The 23,174-nt window shown below is 40.2% G+C and overlaps 2 protein-coding genes across 3 annotated transcripts; both read left to right on the forward strand.

The window, feature by feature from the left end:
* Positions 1-1,714: 1,714 nt before the first annotated feature.
* Positions 1,715-12,227, forward strand: LOC124149954 (ankyrin repeat domain-containing protein 50-like). Of its 2 annotated transcripts, XM_046521804.2 has the most exons (8): positions 1,715-1,949; positions 4,319-4,386; positions 4,856-5,131; positions 6,693-6,828; positions 7,549-7,562; positions 8,656-8,682; positions 10,109-10,135; positions 10,664-12,227. In XM_046521804.2, the coding sequence occupies exons 1-8, from the start codon at positions 1,870-1,872 to the stop codon at positions 11,878-11,880; spliced, it is 1,845 nt and encodes a 614-aa protein (XP_046377760.2). In that variant the 5' UTR covers positions 1,715-1,869; the 3' UTR covers positions 11,881-12,227. The 2 variants fall into 2 exon arrangements, with proteins under 2 accessions (XP_046377760.2, XP_048247436.1); XM_048391479.1 differs by lacking the exon at positions 10,109-10,135.
* Positions 12,228-15,622: 3,395 nt separating this feature from the next.
* Positions 15,623-22,380, forward strand: LOC124149959. The gene is made up of 7 exons (XM_046521813.2): positions 15,623-15,642; positions 17,611-17,830; positions 18,948-19,014; positions 19,631-19,812; positions 20,673-20,845; positions 21,623-21,782; positions 22,262-22,380. Exons 2-7 carry the CDS (start codon positions 17,620-17,622, stop codon positions 22,297-22,299), a joined length of 831 nt encoding a protein of 276 aa, XP_046377769.2. The 5' UTR covers positions 15,623-15,642; positions 17,611-17,619; the 3' UTR covers positions 22,300-22,380.
* The last annotated feature ends 794 nt before the right edge of the window (positions 22,381-23,174 follow it).

Below are 23,174 nucleotides of genomic sequence, written 5' to 3' on the forward strand. Positions count from 1 at the left end.
GAGAAATATGAAATTATGAATGTTTATATATACATACTAGCATATAGAAAGTATACTTATCTCTTATATTGTGTTAAAATATACATATTTCAATAGTGTATGCCATGTTCAAGTGGTCCTTCTACATTTATGGTAAAACTATGACCTTATCCTCTTGATCCTCATCATAAGAAAGTACCCACAATCCGTGTATCTTTCTTGTGAACTTAATGTCGGTGCTTTGGGGTCCCCATTGAGTAGATGTCAGGGAAGGATTCATTAAACTGTTTAATGTCGACATCACCCAGAACGAAACCCATTAACTTTCTTTATCGCCTCCTGCTTTGATAAATTATCCTTGAGGTTTCGTCGGCGTTTCGAATCCTCCACAATCTTTTTGCACGTCCCAGTACATATTTCATTATATATTTATCTATTACTACACTGAATGTAAACAACACAATGGGTTTCTTATTGTATATTTGTAATATATGCTCCTTATTGTATTAATAAAACCACTGCATCTGTAGTGTTAGTTTGACCTTTTTCCTGTTGAATGTGCTTAATGAGACAACCCCCATGGTCAAGTGGATAGAGCATCTGCTCGAAGAGCGGAATATCGGTCGAGTCATACTAAAATCAGATAAAAGATGGTAGTGTTACCCTGTTTAGTGCCTGGTTTCAGAGAATGAAACAAGGTCGGCACGAAGTCAGAATAATAAAAAGAGGCATGGTATCTAAGTGGGCTAGCACTATAGAACTGGCATTAGTCCCAATTAATACAAGCAGCCTTGCACGCATGCACGCACGCAAGCACGTCGTCATATAAGTGCAATAAACTTGAACGTGACGCTATTTAACCCCATTTTACCTCACCTATGCCTTACAATGTTACAATTATGGAAGCTCACCATAAACGCCTTGAAGCATAAACATCTTTAACGCTGCATGGTTTAAGATGAAATAAATGGATTTCAGAACAGCCTACTGTTACAAAACAAAATAGACAAATGGAAGTCAAGTGAGTTTATGTCGTCGCCTGTTTTTCCACATCGTCTCTGAAACCTCAGTTGAGGCTGGCTGGAACTTCACTCACTTGTTCTTACCCAATTTGTTGGCAGTTATATTTAGCATCTGTTCTTGGCTATTTAGCATTCTTTCTTTTATAAGTAGACAAATTTGGTATGTGTTTAGTAGTTCGTAGTCAGACTCAACACAGCCCCCGTCTTTCTGAATAATATTAATCCTGACCTTGATTTGACCTTCTCCCCTTAAACCCATGAGACCAATGGAGCAAAACCTTGATATGTTTTCAACCATGGCCCCTGAATTCGTTATATATGACCGAATCTTTATAACTTTGTTCAGATTGTAATTGCAATGTTATATGTACCGATCAGTGGAAGTCTCCAGACAGGTTCTGCTGTTTGCAATAATCTGTTAATCTTGACATTGACTTGACCTCTGCATTAAAAGTGTGAAACTGTCGGACTGAGAAACGATGGCATTCATGTTCCTTCTTTTGATGACTTCATTCTGTTATTTTATTGGCTCAGTCTTGGTGTGTGGGTATGAATGCTGACAGCAACTTGTCCAATGGTTATCCTATTTTAGATTGTAAACTTTTCGGGTGAGCAAGACATGACACGATATTGTGTACTGGCTTATTTGTATCTACATACCGTACATTTCACGATATGTAATTTTACCAGCCAGTCACGCTACGGTAACTATGACTGTGCATATGTTTGAAACCAGAAAATCCAGTTGCAATACAGTGGCTGTCAGCGCAGCAAGGTTATAGTGGTGTACGTACAATTGACTCTTTCCTTTGACAGCATCACTGTGTTACATGTCATACCACTCGTGCACAGGCTATCGTTGACACAAATGCATTTAGTTGGAACTGTACAGACAAACATCGACCTGATTGCAGTATGGGACGGCTGTAAGGGTGGATTGTCCATTACGTGAGTATCAAATAGTCTGTTTCTAGAAAAAAACACTATGGTTTTGTCCAAAGCTGTATACAGTAGTTTCGAAATATTAAGTTTTGCTGAACGTTATTACAATAGAAAGTCTCTATAAAATGTCATAAATGCTAATGACAAATCACGATCTTATTAAAATGCACTATCTGTTTACTTGTTGTACGAAAAGTAATCTTCAATGGCCAAGAACGTATGACATACATAACGACAAACAAAAGAACAGCGTAGTTCTCTTTATGGACGACACATACGTTACGACATCAGTATTATATTATACGACTGCTTCAGTGTCCACATACAATATCGTTTAAGTGGCGTCCATCGGTTTTGACTTTGTTTGCCCAAAATTATATTATCAAACAATACGGCTCATGACGATTATCATACGATTCTATCGCGCCACAATAGTCACGTTTCTGCTAAAGTTGATGTACAAGTCACTGTTATACATTCTCTGTTTCGCTGATTTCGGATTCTCGAGTTATATTTCCCATAGCATGCTGTTATGCATTAATTAAAATTGTTACTGTTCGTTTCTTACAGATACTGATATCGACATTTATTTAAACTGTAAACGTTGGGTGATCATATGGCCATAACCTCTATCATACAACTAGGTTAGAACAGAATCACGTACAATCTTTTGAAGGCCAAAATGACCTTCCTGAAAGCTCTTAACCAACTTAGTGCATGTCTGGTAACCCACACTACCTGACATAGGTTTTAGTCTGAATATAACGTAAGATAATCTGGACAAAATGGTGTATATATGAAACATATTTAACATCTCTTGATGTGTAAACGATTATTAACATTTTTACAAAATACACTTTCCGAGATGAGTAAAAGCAACAAAACCGTTTGCATAATCGTTGGAATCTCTTCTAAAAGCAGAATCAATATATGATTCAGAATATGTCATAAGCATGTTTTTATGACTCGCTATCAAATAGTGATGATAGAACGTGTAGTGCGCATCCTGTCCCACCGATGGCGACCCGTGAAGATCCGGGGTAGAATAGGTCTTCAGCAACCCATGCTTGTCTCTCCCGTGAAGATCCGGGGTAGAATAGGTCTTTGGCAACCCATGTTTGACCCATGAAGATCCGGGGTAGAATAGGTCTTCAGCAACCCATGCTTGTAGTAAAAGGCGACTAGTGCGGTCAAGCCCGCTGACTTGGTTGAGGCACACCGTTGTATCCCAATTGCATCGATCGATGTTTAAGATGTCAATCACTGGATTCCACCTAATAGGTTTTATCTATCATCCATAGTTTTAATCAGATGCTCTGTGTTCAGAGTGTTTTAAATATTAACATACTGTTTATGATGCGGTGAAAAATCAAACGCCCACAACAAAGTTTAGTTATGTTATTGTTATTGTTTCAATTTGCGTTTTCACTAAATATGCTTTGACCTTCTTATAACATTTCGAATTATGTACATCAACCAAGTCAGCGAGCCTGACCACCCGATCCCGTGAGTCGCCTCTTACGACCGGCACAGTCACCCTTGACGGCAAGCATGGGTTGCTAAAGACCTATTCTACCCCGGATCTTCACGGGAGAGACAAGCATTGGTTGCTGAAGACCTATTCTTCCCCGGATCTTCACGGGTCTTCAGCAACCCATGCTTGTCGTTGATTAACAAGGCGACTAACGGGATCGGGTGGTCAGGCTTGGTTTCTGACTTGGTTGGTGCATGTTATCCAAATTACGTGGATCGATGCTCATGATATCCGTCACTGGGTGGTCTGGTCTAGACTCGATTATTTACAGACCGCCGTCATGTAGCTGGAATATTGCTGCGTTCGGGGATAAACAACAAACAGGCAAACAAATATGAAGGTACATGGACACCTTCTCCAATATTTAGCAGTTGATTATGATTATATAACTGTTGATACGAGAATGTATACCAAAAAACAATAATCCTAGAAATTAGCTCTTTGGATCTACAATGTATGTAACACTTAGGGGAAAGAACATATACAATTAAGAGCTGGGTTACCTGTAGTTTTCAAATGAAACCGAAAAATATATACACATGCCAGGTTCGTGTATGTTACATGAAACCCACTCAAGAAGAGATTGTTTTACAGGCTACTTCTAAAAGAACTGCTATCCACTAAATACAATCCACTTTTTAAATGAAAATCACAAACGTGAATGGTAATGTTCAAAGTATCCCTAAACTTGTATGATTCCCTTCCGAGCCCCAACCGAATATTACGTGTTTACTTCAATTTCTATCTAATTTCGCTTGTTATCAATGTTAGTTTACATGTCAGTTTTGTTTTTTAAATCATTTGTATTTGTTCAGCATACCCGTTCCATGTATGGTTGCAGGCGAAAGATGGAGGAGCATTCTATATATTCAGGAATATTGATGTTAAGCTTGCTACTAATCATATTGGGTGAGTATATCCATTCACAATATCTTATACATTACTGAGACAATTTTGTTATGTTTTTTGTTTGTTTTTAAGTACATTACACCTATTCTTGGATTTTAAGTGAGTGAGTTGGGTTTAACGCCGCTTTTAACAGTATTCCAGTTATATCACAGCGTGTCAGCTTAATGTGGGAGGAAAGCCCGAAGTGATGCAGGTCTCAGACGTTTACCACTTCGGTGAAACCAACGAACACGGGTATGGTGCTGACAAACCTAGAAACATAATCCGGGCGAACCGGGATTCGAACCAACTATCAGAGGTTTCTGGCGTGCCGAAGGGACGCAACTCTGCACAGCGAATCGCGGCGCCATAGACCACTGGGCCCCCTCTTGGATTAAAAAAAACGGAATTCGGAATTTGAACTATGTATTTGAAAATGAAGTCAGTGAGAATGTGGCATTGGCTATGTATTTGTTCATACTTTTTGCAGAACTGGAAGTCAGAGGTGACCAAAACTGTCCATGGGGCAAATATGGAGATGCTTGTGACAAAAACTGCTCTGATCACTGTAGGAAATCACCTGATCTGGGCATTATTCACTGTGACAGGACCAGTGGAAGTTGTTCTGAAGGATGCATTCCAGGCTGGTATGATGCTAAATGCAGAAAAGAATGCAGCAAGAACTGTATCAACAACACCTGCAATCACCAAGATGGAGTGTGTACATTGGGATGCATTGCTGGCAAAAAGGGAACATTTTGTGAAGGTATGTTTTACAAAATGTAATGTAGATGATCACAGTTTACACGTTGTACACATTCACATAACGAACCTGTCAATCAGACCTACATGTTGTTTACAAACAGGTTTGTGATCGAAATTCATCACCATTTACGTCTACCACCACCGTAAGGATTTGGCAAGAGAGTATTTAAACGCCAGTCAGAAAGCACTCCTAGATTATCTAGCTCCCTTCCAAAGGCGAAAAACAATGTCCCCGACATCACCGAATTCAAAGCACACTTGATCATAGCAACTTTTCAAACTTGATGAGTTTCATTTCAGAACAGGCACAATTAAGAAAATCCCTCATGAGCCACTGTTTCTGTGCCTCAACTGTGACAATAATTTTCTTTCACTCTTGCGTTGAATCCCTGAAAACTTCAAATTGACAGGTCAAATCATGCATATTCCTCGTGTCAAAGTAGCCGGCTTGTCGGCAAAAAGCGTCTTGTCTGCAGCCTAAAAAGCGGCTGTTCTATTGATAATCACATTGTACCAGCAGGCTCATTCCCAGTGCATCTACAGGTTAATGTTGAACCACATGATTTATCGGGGTCGCCATCTTTCTTCATAACCTGTCTGCTGAGGCACGGAAAATGTAAACATTGGCAGCCATATTGACAGTTTTGAAGTGTGAGCAACAATTTATTATTTCCTTCGGGTTATTGCTAAATAACTAATAAGACTTACACATGCAAAATGAATAGTAGAATTGTAATTCATGAAGTTTGTTGTAGCGAATATATTTGTGTAGCATTTTAAAAACTATTTCTACAACCTCTCACCCCTACTATGAAAATGGCATTGTCAATTTCAATAAATGAGTTCTCTCGCTGATTTCAAAGAAATGACTTGGTGAGTCCATACAGTGCACAACAGGTCAGTAGAAATTTAAAAAAATCTTTGGAGGATTATCTATTAACTTCTTTTTGAAAAGCAATGTGTTTTGAACACTTATTTTGAACTACTCACGCACTATGGTGTTTTTAATCTTGAACTTGAGTAATATTTGTTACATATATTACTACCTGTTACCACCTTTCAGAATGTTCTAAGATTGGGGAACTTTGTACCCTGTGATACTACGCGTTGCAAGAGACCACGTTTACCAATCGTTGTTGTTGTCATGGCAGAATGGAGATAAACTTACTGTGTTCTGAAATTTGATGTAAATCACTCTGTTCCAAATTAAAACAGAGGTATCTACTCTACAGTGGGGTTCATCTCCTAAATGACTGGAGCTTGTCGTGTGCGTAAAACATTGTTGTCATTTACTGAAATGTACATCTCTACCTTACAATGTGTGGGAAGGTCTTTGACCTGGGACCCTCGAGTTCATCAGTGTATCGAGAAAGTGCATTACTATTCATGGTCATCTCTGTGTTTACTAGGATAACAGGGACGTGTAATACAGATGATGCGAAAGACACATATCACTATATTCTTTATCATTGTAAAATATAACAAATACTCCTTTCCATCTAGAGATAATCACCAGAATGAGTGATATTTTCTATGATGAAAAACAAGTGGTCTGTATACAGTTTCAGAGGAAGAAAACGAACCAAAGGTCACGGAGAGCACAACAGACCCATGGAAGAATCCTACACCAGTGTTGATCACTGTAATGGTGGTGATAACCCTCGTGATTCTAATCAGTGTAGTGATTGGATATGTTTGGTAAGCATGCAGCTCATCTCATATGTAAGTCGTATCTATAACTGTCACCTGGCCTAATACCTTACATATACAGCATATTTCCTAGTCATCACATAGTGTTGGCCTGTGTGCACGTCTATTTAATCGATGCCACTAAACATGTGCAAACTGTGCAGTAGTGACAATATATATATAGCAGTACAACTGCAGTGTGCAGTTGTCTCCTTTGTCTCTACATGTCTAGTATGGCTCACCAGGACAAACCACAATAACTGTTCAAGTGACAAAATGAAGTACACACAACTAGTAAGGTTCACAAAGTAGCCAATATTCTACATGTCTATTTCAGATAAAATGCCTGTTTAAAACACTCCCCACCAACGCCATAGTTTTGGATAATGTGTAGTTGTGTGCACGGGAATCTAATCAATGTCACTGAACTCACGCCTATATGCAACATATACGTCAGTACAGCTGCATCGTGACATCTACTTTTCCCTATGTTATCTATGCTCTAAACAATCAACTGAAAGTTACTTGATACTTACGAATTTGTAACGTTGTGATAAGAGTTTTCATGTATTCATTGAACATAACAGCTGTCGTCTTTAATACAAAAGATACAAAAGATGGACGTGACAAATATTAGCCTATATGTTATGAATGATAATCAACATTCCATCACTTAATAATTTCTTATACATGTGAAATTGTTTCATTTTTAGTTTCTTTCCATTTCAGTCTACACCAAAAATGTAAGTGTTGCATACTCTGAATGTTTGTTCTCACGTATGATACGTAAGGGAAGAGATATTATTACTCAAATGGGAGTGCTGGGCACAATTAATGGGTAATTATCACATTCCAGTTATGTGATTTGTTCAATAACACATGCAACTTGAGACGCACTACTTTTAATTAATTCACAAATCTACAACCCACAATGTGATTTCTTGGACACCAGTTAAACTACAAAATATAAAAAAACTTAAAAGATATTGAAACATTGATATATTCTCAAGCTAGGAATACAAAGCATACCCCTTGAGGTTGTTTTTCAACTTTTATGGTTACAAACAACACACGGACATCGTCAACAGTTCATTCAATCACGTACATCTTCAGTCTGAAAACTGAAGTAATTTCTGTGGAATATAGTCGTCTCTATTTTATCAATAGAGGCAATCGAGACTTACCCTTTATGGCAAACAATAGTCTAGCAGTTCTAGCCTTAGGTGTTCACATTTCACAACGTTTGACGTACAATCAAGTATGCTGTTTCTGGGACGATTTCAAACGACCCTTGCTCAAAGAAATTGTTTGTTCAGGATTACCACTTTCACGGCCACAGGAAACCTTTCAAAACGTTTTATCACAGACATATGGTTATTTACAATTTGACGCATCAATGAAAATTTGAATAATTGACTTGACTCTGCATGATACGCTTACCTTTTAACGAACACCTGGTACCATCACTATGTGATGGAGATTCAAAAACACATGCCTTTGACATAGTCGTAATAATTCAATCGACTGAGCTTTTAGCAGCAATGTCTCCTGAATATGAAAAGGGTTTTATTGCTTTTATTTAGATAAGTCGGCAGGTCCAAATGTGTGAATCGACACAACCGATTTACATTTAAAGTTTTCATTAATAATCGGTGGCGCTCGTCACGCCGATTCCCAAAATGGGTACAATGTGTGATGCCTATTTTTGGTGTCCCCCGCCGTGATATTGCTGGAATATTGCTAAAACCATACTCACTCACTCATAAAAAGTAGATAATGCTGAATAGGCTTTCACTGTGTATCTGGGCAACATTTCACATGTTCCTTTGTTCTCAGGTGCCAGAAGACAAGACCTAATTGCAGGTAAGAATATAATTCTCAGACCGGTAGCTTCGGTTGTTTTGTATGCCACTACTGGGGGCTACAGAGCCATCCTTCAGACAAGTTTGCTGTTGTGCCATTGTACGACATAAAAGTTCAAATGATCCAGATTCTTAAAGCCTATAACCAACTATCACTTCGTTAATCATGCTTCTGAATACAGGACATGTTTTACTTCGTCGAAAACGAATTATAAAAAAGGATTCAAGATCGGAAACGAAAAACAGCAAAGGCCTTTGAAAGTAAGATGGTGGCCCCCTCTGAACTGTTAATCTGAGTTATGCATGGACGCTGCAGTCGATATGACCCTAGTTGTAATGCCACGAGAGATGGAACTGAAACCCGCACTTGGCAACATGATTTAGATTAATAGAAACCAACAGCAAAGCAATCAATGGAACGAATATGATTTAGCATACTATAGGTAGTGTTTACATACTGGCGCACGTGCCTGATATAGTTTTGGAAAAAACTACAGCGCCACAATTTATGGTAATGATCCTCCATTAACGCTGTGGTCAACTCAAACCTGCATCGCTCTTGCTTCAACTCGCATCAACCTGACACGCGTTTCGTATAAAGCTGATATATTCTTCAACACTGCATGAACACATAGTTCACTCACTCATTCACGGATTTATCAGGCTATGTTCAGCCCTAGTTTTACTCCGAAACAGAACGAATGTGGTATTTTTCTCGCATGTGAACGCAGCTGTGCTGAATTCTTCTTCTCGTGTGATTTATGGGCGGTGGGGTAGCTTTGTCACGCCGAAGACTCGGGTTCGATTTCTCACATGGGTACAATGTTGGACACCATTTCTGGTGTCCCCTGCCGTGATATTCTGGATTAGATTAGACTCGTTCACTCTCACGTGATTCTTCCTTTCACTGACAACTCGCCTTTCTCAAGCGTTCACTACTGCACTAAAGCTATTTAATGTTCACTTCCCATATTCATGAGCATATGCATGCTTTCTTAGTTTTGAACTTGCAGGACATGATTAAATACCTTTGGAAAATCTTATAGCTGTTCTTAGCCTTTGATTATTTGCTTACGTTTCCAACAACCACCAGAAGCCACAGGGATGGGGTAAATCCTGCTGGGGTACTATGTAGGTATCAGAAGTACCGTAAGTCCCCATGCTCCCTAGTATCGTGACCTACCTTTGGTTGATATATTACTAATAACTTAATTAATAATATATTAATATATACCTTGATTTAGTCACGATATGGCAGAAATATTGCCGATGTGACCATAAACCTTAATTCACTCGCACTTATCCTTTGTATGACGAATATGGTGTTATCCATTTAATGTGCAGTTATTATTGTAGAACAGGTATGAGAGGGCGTAGACACTTATTAGACTTCGTTCATGACAGGATTAAACATGTCTCTTTTTCAGATGTGGAAAGTGATGGATTAATCACAGGTAAGCGTAGAATTCACCGACATTAAGGGTAATGGCTACTTCCTGTCATATTGGCAAAAATACAAGCAATGCAAATAATGGCCCACATTGCTGGGGTATTTTATGTTGAAAAATCAGAACGCCAAAGAATTTTACTTGGACATGTCCTGTCGGAAGATACCAATATCAATGGTCATGGCATTAACTAAACAAGCAATAATACATTATAATCAATTAGACAAATAAAAAATTATAATCGTGAAGACTGAATTGTAGTTCATGTAAAAGAGCGTAGATTGAGAGTGATCTCGCGAATTACCAAATATGCTCTCTCTCTCTCTCTCTCTCGCTCTCTCTCTCTCTCTCTCTCTCTCATATATATATATATATATATCATTCTACAACTGTGGAAATATCTAACGTTTCCTCCGCCGAAAAAGTTCAAAATGAAAACATGTCAGTATTGTTGCAGCAGTAACAATTTCTGAATAACCCTTTTATCTATAAATGTGTATAAAAATCTGGTTTACTACTTTTGTATCCCACCAGGAAAAACGAGGACAAGAATTGCTGATACCACATTCCATAGGGCCTGCCAAATTGGAGATCTGGACCGCGTGAAAGAACTGATGAGTAATAATTCAATAGATGTCAATGCCCAAGAGTCATATGGAGTGACACCAGTTATGTGGGCCGCACAGAATGGCCACAGTGAGGTCTTTCAATTCCTTGTGTCTGTGGGAGCTGATTTGTTACTTTTGGACAGTGACGGAGACAACATGCTTACCATGGCTTGTGTTGGGGGACACGTAGACATAGTGAAGAGTATTCTCACGATGTCCTCAGCTCCTAACATCAATAGACCAAGGAAAGACGGGAGAACTCCGCTGATGTGGGCAGCTTTGCAAGGGAATCTTGAGGTATTTAACTACCTTACGAGTGAAAACGCTGACTTGTTTTTAAGTGATAATGATGAACAAAACATCCTTCACTGTGCCTGCCGCGGAGGACACACTGGAATTGTGAATGAGGTCATCTCCAAAACCAGAATTGATATCAACAGTAGTGACAGATATGGAAGGACAGCAATGATGGTTGCAGCTGAGCACGGACATAAAGATGTGTTTGACCTCCTTGTCGAGAATAGTAGTGACATATCTCACACCGATAAGCGAGGAAAAAACATACTCCATGTGGCATGTCTTGGAGGACATGTGGACATGGTGGAATGTGTCCTCTCAGAGGGCGCTTTTGACATCAACTGTAGAGAGAAATATGGGATAACTCCACTTATGTGTGCAGCATTTAATGGACACCGGGACGTATTTGCGTTCCTTAAGGGAAAGAACGCTGATGCTTCACTACTTAGTCACACGGGGAAAAACATCCTACATGTGGCTTGCATGGGAGGACACCTTGGCATGGTGCAGCATATCCTGTCTATGGTCACAGTGGATATCAACAGTCAAGGACAAGATGGGAGGACGCCGCTGATGTTGGCCACACAGAGGGAACAAAGAGCAGTGTTTGACTTACTTGTGCAAAAAGGAGCTGATCTATCACAAGTGAATAAAAAAGGAAACAACGTCCTTCATCTGGCCAGTAAAATAGGAAGTATGGAGATTGTCCAACATGTTCTGAGAGAGAATACTCTTGACATTAACGCAAAAAACCGTCGTGGTAAGACAGCAGCCATGATTGCAAAACATAAGGGTAAAAATGCAGTGTATAAAGTACTGCGAAAAAAGTGCGAAGAGGAAGAATAGATTTCCTATAACAAATGTAATATTTGCGGATGCAATTTCCGTGTATAAATAGTATACATTCTAATACTTAATGTCCTTGATTTGAAACAACACTCTTAGAGAGAGTCAGAAATATTTGGCATAGTGAGTTTGTCGTCTCGCAGCAAATCATTACAAAATATCTTGGGAGGCTTTCAAGGAAGAAGCCGATTTCCAATTACCAGAGGATCATTTTATGCTCGTGTGTAAAATCTATCTTCAATTAAGAAACAAGCATATTCCAAAGAATTTAACATCTTATCCAAATATCAGTTTGTTTTGCATACTCATGTTTACCTCAAATACTAGTATTACATTACTAGAAAATATTGCAGTGCTAGAGTTTTTTGTTTTTTATAACGGAATCAAATGCCTTAGCGAAATCGACAAAACATGCATAAAATTTACCTCCCCTTTTAGAGAGCCAATTTGTAATTAAAGCTTGTAAAATGAAAACATTGTCGATTGTGGAATATCCAGCTCTAAATCCTGCATGTTCTTCATAAATGTCTCCCATTGCATCTGACCGAACATTAACCTGCCATTAAGAATCATGGGATATAATTTTCCCAAACAACTCAGTAAAGATATTCCCCGACAGGTATCAATATTATCCTCATCACCCTTTTAATGCAATGGAAAAAGTATTGCTTTTGACCATTCGGAACATTTTGACTGCCAATGTTTTTTTATTTTGTCATAATATCCATATGGCATTGCTGGACACAACAGTCGAATTCAATTATATTCAATTATATTTAATTATATTTTCAGGACATTCAGGGCTATTAAATGGGTGATATGTTTCTCTCATGAAACATTTCTGTTAATCCATGCCTGATCTTTGCTGGCTCAACACGATAACTCTCTCAAAAGACATCTATCCACAAAGGGTACATTCAATGCCATATATGACGTTTTTAGTTTTGTCCAGTATGTTTTAGCTGTAAAGATAGATTTGAATTCATGATAGGTTATCAAATTAGGACAGATTTTGCAATAGTGTGTGCCACATGAATATATTTGTGCATGGAGATGGGTTGAAAAGAAAAGTGTCCACCAACTTGACTGAAAATTATTTAAAGATGTTTGAACATGAATCTTCGTTTGTTTTAAATGGAAGTTGCCTTCACGTTCAACATTGGTCGATTTGATGATATACTGAAGGACCACACGAGGACTACAATCAAAAGGCATACTGTGTTAATGTTATCCTGTCACCGGGAACAGATCCCCCAGCTGCACAAGACCAAATCGAAGTTTTTGAGTTTTGTTGGTGTTGTTTTGTAGAGCAGGTTTCTGATAAGTAGAAGAATACTACTTTTTCTCAACCCTGTTGGGACCAATGGAAGAACGTGTACGGGAATATTGTTCCTTTGCCGAATAATCCACCTCGCCCCTCACCTCACCCAGACGGTTGGTAGGATGGGCTGGCCATTGCGAGCCCTAAGTAGTTATTGTGTTTTTATGAGACTTTCGATTTGGCTTTTTTACGTAACAAATCTTCAAATCTGAAATATAATTACTGTCTTGAGTCGTATGCCCAGAAGTATCCGTGGTGCGGCCAGTTGAATATACACTTGTTACATCATTGCCATGTGTTCGTGGTGGGCGGGGAGCTGGGATGGGAACTATTTACACAATGGTTCAGCCTCCCCAAAAGTGCATAAAATGATTCATCCTATGAGGAACATGCCACGCAAAATAATTTTTCAAATAGTTGGTCTCGACTTTTTTTTAAGTTTCCGCTGCTGAAGGTACACATTTGAGGCTAAATTCTTTGCCTTATTCATGGCACTTTATTGCTTTTCTTCGATTTTGATTGCTAGTTGTTGAATATAAAACAACAGCACAATCTACAACCTTACAACCTTCCATAAAAAAGAGAAGATGCAATCTTTAAATGAAAACGTATTTAATGACTTTTTAGAAACCAACTCCCTTAAGACATATCAAAGCAGGAAAGAAGTTGATAAGTACATTCAAAACTTACTTCGGTGTTTCAAATGCCAGCAGTTTGGGTACGGTGCACAACCAAGCGACAATAGCATGAAATGTCATCAAACTGCAGAACATGAAACTGAGGATAATGTACCAGACGGCCTAAATGTGAAGACTGCTCTGGAGGCCATGTGGCTTCCTCGAAGCCATGTCCAATGTGTACAATCCAGCACCAGTTTGTTAAAGTCTTACTCGACGACAATGTACCGCCAACCTTAAAAAATAGGTCTTAATAATCATGTGTTTTGGCAGACAACTAATCTTTGCTGCAGCAGCACCGGCACCGGCATCCACACCGAAACCATCGCCTGATATGAAAAAGTTCATTATTAAAAAAATCAGATCGTAATCCAGACGGTCAGCATGACTCTATCTATATTTATATTCGGTTCCAAACCTTGGAGGACATGGTCTTCTCATTCCTACAAAAGTAAGTCGCTATGAAATGGGAGAAGTAGATCTCCTGTTCATCCACCTGTAACATTAACATTTCTGATCCATTAGTTCAGTGGAAATGTAGAAGTATCTGGAGCTAGTTTTTATAGCTAGACAAACACCGTCAGCAATCTGTCTACAGGAGACATATCTGAAGCAGATGGACAACTTTAATACGCGTCAATGAGTGAGTGTGTGAGTTGGGTTTAACGCTGCTTTTAACAGTATTCTATTATATCACGGCGTTTCAGCTTAATGTGGGCGGAAAGCCCCAAGTGATGCAGGTCTCAGACGTTTACCACTTCGGTGAAACCCACGAGCACGAGTATGGTGCTGACAAACCTAAAAACATAATCGGGGCGAATCTGGAATCGAACCCACAATCATAGGTTTCTCGCGTGTCCAAGGGACGCAACTCTGCACAGCAAATCCTTGGCCTAAAACGACTGGGCCTACCGTGCCCCGGATATGCCTCAGTACACTTCCTTTAGTTCATTTACCGAGTTTTAAATCTTCAGGAGGATCTATTTGTTTTGGTGAAGCAGGGAGTGATCCACAGCCCTGTTTTAATTCATACTAATCTTCATGCTGATGCAGATAATAATCAACGTGAGTTTAATGACGAAGCAAGCACCTACTCACATCCTGACACTTGAACCTATTCTGTCCTTGATCTTTTCCTCACAGATGCAGATGTTTATATTAAATTTTAATGGTGGGTGCGTGCATGCGTGTGTGCGATTTGCTTGTGGAAAGACGATGATTGAACTTAAACAAACAATGAGGAAAGAAGTAACCAATCAAACGGCAGCATTTCTGAAACAACCAATCAGCTGATAGAACTGACCATTATCACCCTTCCCTTATGGGTAAAAAACTGTAAACCATGCTGGTAAATAAAACGGGAGTTACTTATTTTGAATCAAGGTAATAAATATATTATGGCGAACTAAAGACACAGAGCATTTATAAAATGTGTTAATGATATGCTTCAAATGTTTCACCCAATGGACACTGTCACTTGAAGGCTGTACAGCCCTGTTCAAGCCTTTTCAGAGAGGCCGAACCTCCAAGACTCCATATGTTTAATTCCTGCCATGTTTCCAATATTAAAGTGGTAACGTAAGTCAGAAGAACGGAAAAATGCAATTGATTACGTGTGTGAGCAACGTCTGCTTCATAACTCATGAAGTATATATATTCAACTGTCACATGTCGACATATCTTTTATCTGGAAAGACATCCGATGATCATGAGGGCGGTGCGAGATAAGCACCTGGTCCTTCACAAGACACTGAGATAAGAAAGGTAAGTGAAGCTAGTTGTGTGATATACGTTAACGCTGGTTTAACACATAACCAGGTAAGAACCGTATTGTCATCGATAAAGACATTATGTAGTTTAATTAAGATTTTCACTCAGTAGAATACATGTCAAGGTCATACATGCGTAGTAACTTCACGAAGGTGGCACTGACTATATGGCTCCAAGAAAGTGGTCGAGGAATTGGCAAAAAAGCAACAATAGTACTATATCCTGTATTCATGTTATTACCGCACTACCACTTGTCGGTGAGGTTCAATGTATGAATGTGTATATGTGGCTGCTTGTACTTGTCCAGACTGATGCAAGACCACTTTTGTAACATGGATACCACACCCCATATACAGTTTATTGACGCCGAGCGAACCAGTCAGTGGTTCATTCCCAGGCAGGCAGGGTAACAACAAGTACCATCTGGTAATGTATTTTGGTATGACGCAGCCGAAATCGAACCATCGCCCAGACGCTGTATCCATGAGATCAAGGAAACGGTCATTTGTCGTGGAGATTGCATGATTGTGTGTGTATGTTAAATTACACACGAGGCAGTAACATATGACGTTATTTTGTCAATAATTAAGGCGCATCTGTAGTTGATAGCGAGAGCAACCATCTCCGTCGTCGGGGCAAAGTAGCACACAACCAGCTTTTCCATACTTTCATCGTCATCAGTCGTGATGAGTGTGATATAATGTTTTATCATATAATGGGTAGGTTTCTCGGCAGGATAAAGCCAACGGATAAAAACGATATCCGTTGGGGTCATATGCGGATAGAGATGCAAATATCAAAGGTAAAGTAGGGACTACTTTCACTGTTTACAAACAACATGGCGTCGCCCTTGTCATTCGGCGATCGAGTCAGAATTAACCATCGGGAATCTGGATAAACTAAAGGGATAATTGCTATCATTATCAAAAGAACAGTCTAATATACTGAAAATCAGTGTCTTACTGTGATGTAGCTAAGGCATTTTATAACTTTTGGCAACTGTGGAGATATAAATTTCGAAACAATTTTGCGAGGGCACTAGGCCCAGCCAAGCGGGATCAGTAGCCATATCTGTGCTTGTCGACCTCTGCGGCTTGAAACCTTTTCCACAAATTGAAATAGTTGGATTTGGCCGAAATATGTTTGAATTGTTACCTTGTTTCGTTTTGTCGCTCTGTGTACATCTGACTGTACTTGACGTTATGATAGGACAGACCGACTGTCAACAAAGTCTGAACGTGGCCGTGACGTCTCAAAGACTAGGGTTTGAGTAGCTTCCCTTTGACAAAGGGCAGTTACTCTAGCGGACAGACCGATGGATTGCCGCGAAATGCAAGTAAAAACAATTGTTGTTTTGCGTATATGTTGCTTCGCCACTGTATAAGAATCAGATTTTAGTTAGAGCTATATTGGCTACTGTCACAGTCCGACTGACACATCACTTACCCTGTGACGTAATAAATATTAATGCGCGCATTCAAAAAAACTCGCAATGTTTCGGTAATGTTTGCGAGAGAGGGAGAGCTATTTTCAAGCACAGAATTAAAGAATGACATTATATGATAAAGAGGTTATCACGCTTGTGTGTTTGGGGATGGTAAATATCCTTTATTAGGAATAAACACTATGTATTTGGCTCGCCAAGGCTCGCTAAATACAATGTTTATTCCTAATGCAGGATATTTACCATCCCCAAACACACTCGCGTGATAACCTCTATTTCCCCCCTTACTTTTTAATTTAAACATGTGGAGTGGTACCCTCTAAACAGATGTAAGTTTATATACGTATAGTGTATGTATCAATGCTCGTGTATTAGTGAGTAAGTTAGTAAGTCAATGCTGCTTCGCGTCACAATGATATTCACATATACTTGTACACTGAACGCATATCCCAAGACAGACATCATCCTTGTTCATCACCAGACACTGATTTCGGGTTCTACATATATCTCTATTGCAGCCAGAGACTATGAGGCTGTTCCTGCTCTATATCTGTGTTGGTGCTGCAGTAATCCCCAGTCTGTCTGGGGCGGTCAACTTTAAGGATGTGTCCAAAACCCTTGGAGAGGTGTTCCGGGCAACTGGGGAAGATTTTCTGAAAAAGCTCAATTCGACAGTCAGGGACGTCGTCCATAAAGGAGTTGATGACGTCAAGATGCTGGCCAGTCAGGGATTCCAGGGTAGGACTGTCTGATGTACACTGCCATAGTAGCAATATCGGCATCAGGGTAGGACTGTCTGATGTACACTAAGAGTGATACAATATGGGCATCAGGGTAGGACTGTCTGATGTACATTGACAGGGAAGCAATATTGGCATCAGGGTAGGACTGTCTGATGTACACTAACAGAGAAGTAATATCGGCATCAGGGTAGGACTGTCTGGTGTACACTGCCATAGTAGCAATATCGGCATCAGGGTAGGACTGTCTGATGTACACTGCCATAGTAGCAATATCGGCATCAGGGTAGGACTGTCTGATGTACACTAAGAGTGATACAATATGGGCATCAGGGTAGGACTGTCTGATGTACATTGACAGGGAAGCAATATTGGCATCAGGGTAGGACTGTCTGATGTACACTAACAGAGAAGTAATATCGGCATCAGGGTAGGACTGTCTGGTGTACATTGACAGGGCATTAAACACATCACAAGGATAGGACTGCCCAAATTGAGAGAGTATCAATTGCAACACCAGGCTAGTACTGGCTGCAGTACATTGATAGTGTAGGAATAGCATCACCAGCCTATGACTGTCTGAAGGGCGTTGACAGAGTTGCAATAGCACCACCATAGCAACACAGCTATATGAGCAGTTGTATTGGACGTGCCCTCGTGTACTTATATGTTAATCGACATAAGACCGATGCATATTTAAGCCTTGAATTTTATATTGTATACGTTTATTGGGACACGAAAGTAAAATGCGGATTTACCCAACATGAACAACAATTACAACTCCATAGATTGCAAATATAAAAGCATTAACCAAACCTACACACAAACGCATTAACAGTTATTTGGTAACCAATCGAATGCCATGGAATCACAATCAATACAGCTGCACCTGTACATGAAATCATTCCTACCACAATTTCAAGCAGCGATATTGGGATTGAAACTGCGTCTAAATCTTAAAACTGATTAGTGATGTTACACAAGTGACCATGCATCGTATTGCATCTACAACTACATTTCGAAGAATTAAATTATGTTTTACCTTTGGATCCTTCGTTGATTAATGGTTACAATTATTATAATAATCAGTAAGATATCTTTCTTACCACACACAGCTCTCGTGCTAAACTACATGAACGATCGACAGAAACAGAAGGACCAGAAAACAAGCAGAGATATAAGGTAGGGAGGGCATTTTACATCCTGAACGGCATGGTATGATTTGGTGAGTTAGTTAGGTTTAACGCTTTCCGCTGAGTTTCATTTTTCGGCTTAGGGTAGAAAAGCCCGACGTGATGCAGGTCAGATGTTTACCAGACACAAGAAAGCCAACCTACCCTCATTATATTATACGTATCCCTGAGGGGAAACCTCAACCACAAAGTGGACTATTGACCACTGGTTATTTTGTCGGCATAGCTGCATACATGCGAACATACTGAAAACTAAACATGCAAAAACTTATGGTGAAATACACATGGGATACCAATATCGTCCCTTTTCGGCTTCAGTGCTGAGACTATGGCAGTTAACGAACTTGATAGACATGTTTTCATGGTATGTTTTCTGGTGGCATCATTGCCTTGTAGATATACGAGATGCTCTTTGCGTAACGTTTATGATAGGATGTACATGGATATCCAGGCATATATATACCCCAGGCCTTCGTCCATTCATACCATAACAATACATGATATAATTTTCATATGATGCGTCATAACGCCTCAACTCGTGTACATGTGTGTGATTACGTTTCTGAAGCGCACATGGCGAATATCATCCGGCTTATCTTTTTCAGTGATGATGTCAAGGGGACAACTCAACTTATTACACGTATCCTCCGGATGCTGGACAACGCTGAACAAGACTTCCATTACGTCAACAACGTTCTCGGCGACAGTCTTAACCAGACCATCAGGAATGTTGTTTCCATGGCAACAGGCATAGACGATGTCAAGAAAAGGCTGGAGAAAACAATAAGTACGCCCTTAATCTTCCATTCAATAAAACATGTAACTCTGCGCAGACATGTTTAATCACAAAGTATTATTTAGACATTTAAAGCGGGCATTGCGTGCATAAAACGCTCTAAAACTGATGGTGGGTGGGGGGGGGGGGGGGGGGGGGGGGAGGGGTGTTGGAGAAAGGCAGACATGCACAATTAAACTTAGTTAGCCCTATGCTGTTCGGCTTCTCCTTTCACAGAAAAGAACCCTTACACCATCACAATCTAACAGAATGTCATAAAGCACTTCCAGTTCATAGCAGTCGACAGTTACGCCAACTCATTGGAAAAGGCACAACCAGGTTAACAAAAATCCACACATGGAAGATAATTTATGGATGTGAACGTCTTTATTATGAGGAACACTACGTTTCGGAGTATATGCTTATTCCTTCGTCAGGTTAATGAATGCTATTAACCAGAGATCATATATATGTAAATGTAAGAACAACAAAAGTAATAAGATAAGAAAAGGTGGGAAATTAACAATGGAAGCCAACAGATAAATGGCGCTGATAGGAGTAACCCCACATTCCGAAACGTTGGGTTTCTCAAAATATAGAAGTTGACATCCATAAATTCTCTTTCTTATGCGTATCACTTCTAAATGCCTTTCAAAGACTTTTAAATCCATAGTTACAACAGCAGTTAATTTAGAAAACAGTGTCCCAAGCACTCGAGGTGGTATAACACACTGCGGGGCATATTCTGTTGACGCCTAACAGATCATACAGCCATTGTGGTTCCCCGCTTCTCATTTCAGTCTGTTCTTGCTATTGGAACACATCCTTGTATTTCTCATGGTTAGGGTGCATAAGATATGTTTCTCGTTCAGAGTCTCACAGCCAATATGCAGACTCCTTCATCAGGGAAACAGTGATGGCGATGGAGAAGCTGGTGATACAGCATCATCAAAAGACCGGAAGTGGCGCCTTCACCGACTTCATCGGCAGCATGAGCCAGAGAGCCACCCAAGCACTGACACCGATGATAGACGGGCTCAAAACGGTAACTCACGACACACGGCGCTGATTCCCAGTAATGTTAACCACTTCGGGTAAGCCAGCAAGCTCTGGATTGATGCTGATAGACCATGGATGCTAACAGGGTGAATCGAAAGTCATAAACACGCGGATCCTGGCAGCTAAGGGACAAAAATATCATTATTCACTCACAAACAATTAAGTGTTCATGGCAAGTTGCAAAACAACGGTTCTGTCGCGGATGGCTGACAAAGGACCTTGTAACCAGGTTTTAGCAGATGTTCTTTCCCTAAAGAGTGAGTGAGTGAGTTGAGTTTAACGCCGCTTTTAACAGTATTCAAGTTATATCGTGGCGTGTCAGCTTAATGTGGGAGGAAAGACCGAAGTGATGCAGGTCTCGGACGTTTACCACTTCGGTGAAAGCCACGAGCACGGGCATGGAGCTGACAAACCTAGAAACATAATCGGGGCGAACCGGGATTAGAACCCACAACCATAGGTTTCTGGCGTGCCGAAGGGACGCAACTCTGCACAGCAAATTGTGGCGCCTTCGACGACTGGGTCACCCGTGCCCCCCCCCCCCCCCCCCCCCCCCCCCCCATCCCCCCTTCCCTAAAGAGGTCACCCGTTGCCATGTGTCAGAGCTGAGTAGCTTCCCTTTTTCATGTCAGATACTTTGGGGTTCGAATTCCAGGATACTTGGATTATGCCGTATACTATAATTGGGATGTATTCTCACAATAATCTGGTCTGCCCTGACATCACTAAAATACTGTTAAACGTATCTTCCTCCATATTGCAGATTGTTAGACAAGCCGGGGACATTTTCTCTAAAACATCTGAAACGATGATGTCAAACACGTTCGCTTCATCCACGCAGCCAAGTGACCAGATACGCTCTCTGCTGACTCAGGGGGAAACGATGGTATCAATGCTGAAGCAGAAAGTGATGTCTGACATAGGTATGTGTTGACAGTGATGTCTGACATATGTATGTGTAGACAGTGATTTCTGGCAGAGGTATGTGTAGACAGTGATATCAAAAGACACGAGGGTTAAAATTTATTTATCATCCAACATCATTCTTCTAACTTTTTCAGTTTGTAGTCAGTAATAGGCAATGTCTTAGGTGTAAAAAGTACTGCTAACAGCTTCAGTAGCAGAGCCATTAGTGATGTCATTTGATTTTGACACCACAATAGTCTTTGCAGTGATATCAATAATGCAGATATCGCTTGATCTCACCCAAGCGATATCTCCTGTGGGTGCCAGTTTTGGATGATAAATCCATGATGCTACTATGGTTTTGTTGATGGTGTATGCTAGACATTCATGATGCTTCTATGCGTGTTTAGTTCATGTATGCTAGATATTCATGATGCTTCTATGCGTGTTTAGTTCATGTATGCTAGATATTCATGATGCTACTACGATGTTGTAGATGGCGTGGTCGCAACGTTCCAACACGCCACACTATGAAGTTGACGGTGTTATAGGTTCTGCATCTATCACAGTATACGCGTCGGTGTCTTGTGAATAAAGACGTTTGAAACAAAAAAACTCTTTGTCTTTATTTATGATGATTGACGTGACGATTCAATGGACGCATCCACCTGAACATCGCCCTGAACTGCGAACGCCCGGCGTTTTGTCGAAAAACCCCAATAATCACCATCTCACTGTTTCGGCAACAAGGACTCTCGAGATTTAAAATATGTCGTTTAGGTTTAGAACCTCATCGTTTTACTGTGTTTTCTTGTTGTTTAACATCGCACTCAGCAATATGCATGTGTTCGGTACATAATCAAGTCTGGACCATTCATTGATATGATCAGCAACGTCCCGCGTCGCCGCGGTAAGATGACACGCAACACCAATGTGATGGCGCATGACTACCTGATCCATGTAGTCCCCTCCTATCTCAAGAATGGGTTGCTGGGGACCAATGCTAACCCTCGCGGCTCGGTTTGTCGTAGCAAGGTGAGGTTGCATCCCATCCTAAAGTTGAATCATCCCCTGGAGCCGACACCAAACATGAATTCAGTGTCAGATTACATCTACATCTGAACATTCATCGGAGACGCTAAATAATGAAGGCTGTTTTTTTATCACAGGTAATTGAAACAGCAAACAAATACGATGTGAAGGAACCAAACGTGTGGTAATATCTGGATGATGCCATCTTTAGAAATGCGATCTGCTACTACCGTTATTTCCCTTTATACTTGAGTTAGCCCTGCCTGAGGCAATCCTTACCTGTTAATGAAACGAAACTGAAATATATTTTTTCCAGGTTACCTCATAGAGACGTCAGAGCTTGACAGTAATGTAAGGCTGTAATCTTCATGACGTCC

This window comes from Haliotis rufescens, unplaced genomic scaffold (genome assembly GCF_023055435.1).
Source record: "Haliotis rufescens isolate VD_foot unplaced genomic scaffold, xgHalRufe1.0.p SCAF_9, whole genome shotgun sequence".
Classification (NCBI taxonomy): Eukaryota; Metazoa; Mollusca; class Gastropoda; order Lepetellida; family Haliotidae; genus Haliotis; species Haliotis rufescens.

Excerpts from the sequence above, each read along its gene's own strand:
- LOC124149954 (XM_046521804.2), top strand. The coding sequence starts at position 1,870 with ATGCATTTAGTTGGAACTGTACAGACAAACATCGACCTGATTGCAGTA. Across the intron at positions 1,950-4,318 it reads AAGGGTGGATTGTCCATTAC|GCGAAAGATGGAGGAGCATT; the intron begins GTGAGTATCAAA and ends GTATGGTTGCAG. Across the intron at positions 10,136-10,663 it reads AAGTGATGGATTAATCACAG|GAAAAACGAGGACAAGAATT; the intron begins GTAAGCGTAGAA and ends GTATCCCACCAG.
- LOC124149959 (XM_046521813.2), top strand. The coding sequence starts at position 17,620 with ATGAGGCTGTTCCTGCTCTATATCTGTGTTGGTGCTGCAGTAATCCCC. Across the intron at positions 19,015-19,630 it reads AAAACAAGCAGAGATATAAG|TGATGATGTCAAGGGGACAA; the intron begins GTAGGGAGGGCA and ends TATCTTTTTCAG. Across the intron at positions 20,846-21,622 it reads TGATAGACGGGCTCAAAACG|ATTGTTAGACAAGCCGGGGA; the intron begins GTAACTCACGAC and ends TCCATATTGCAG.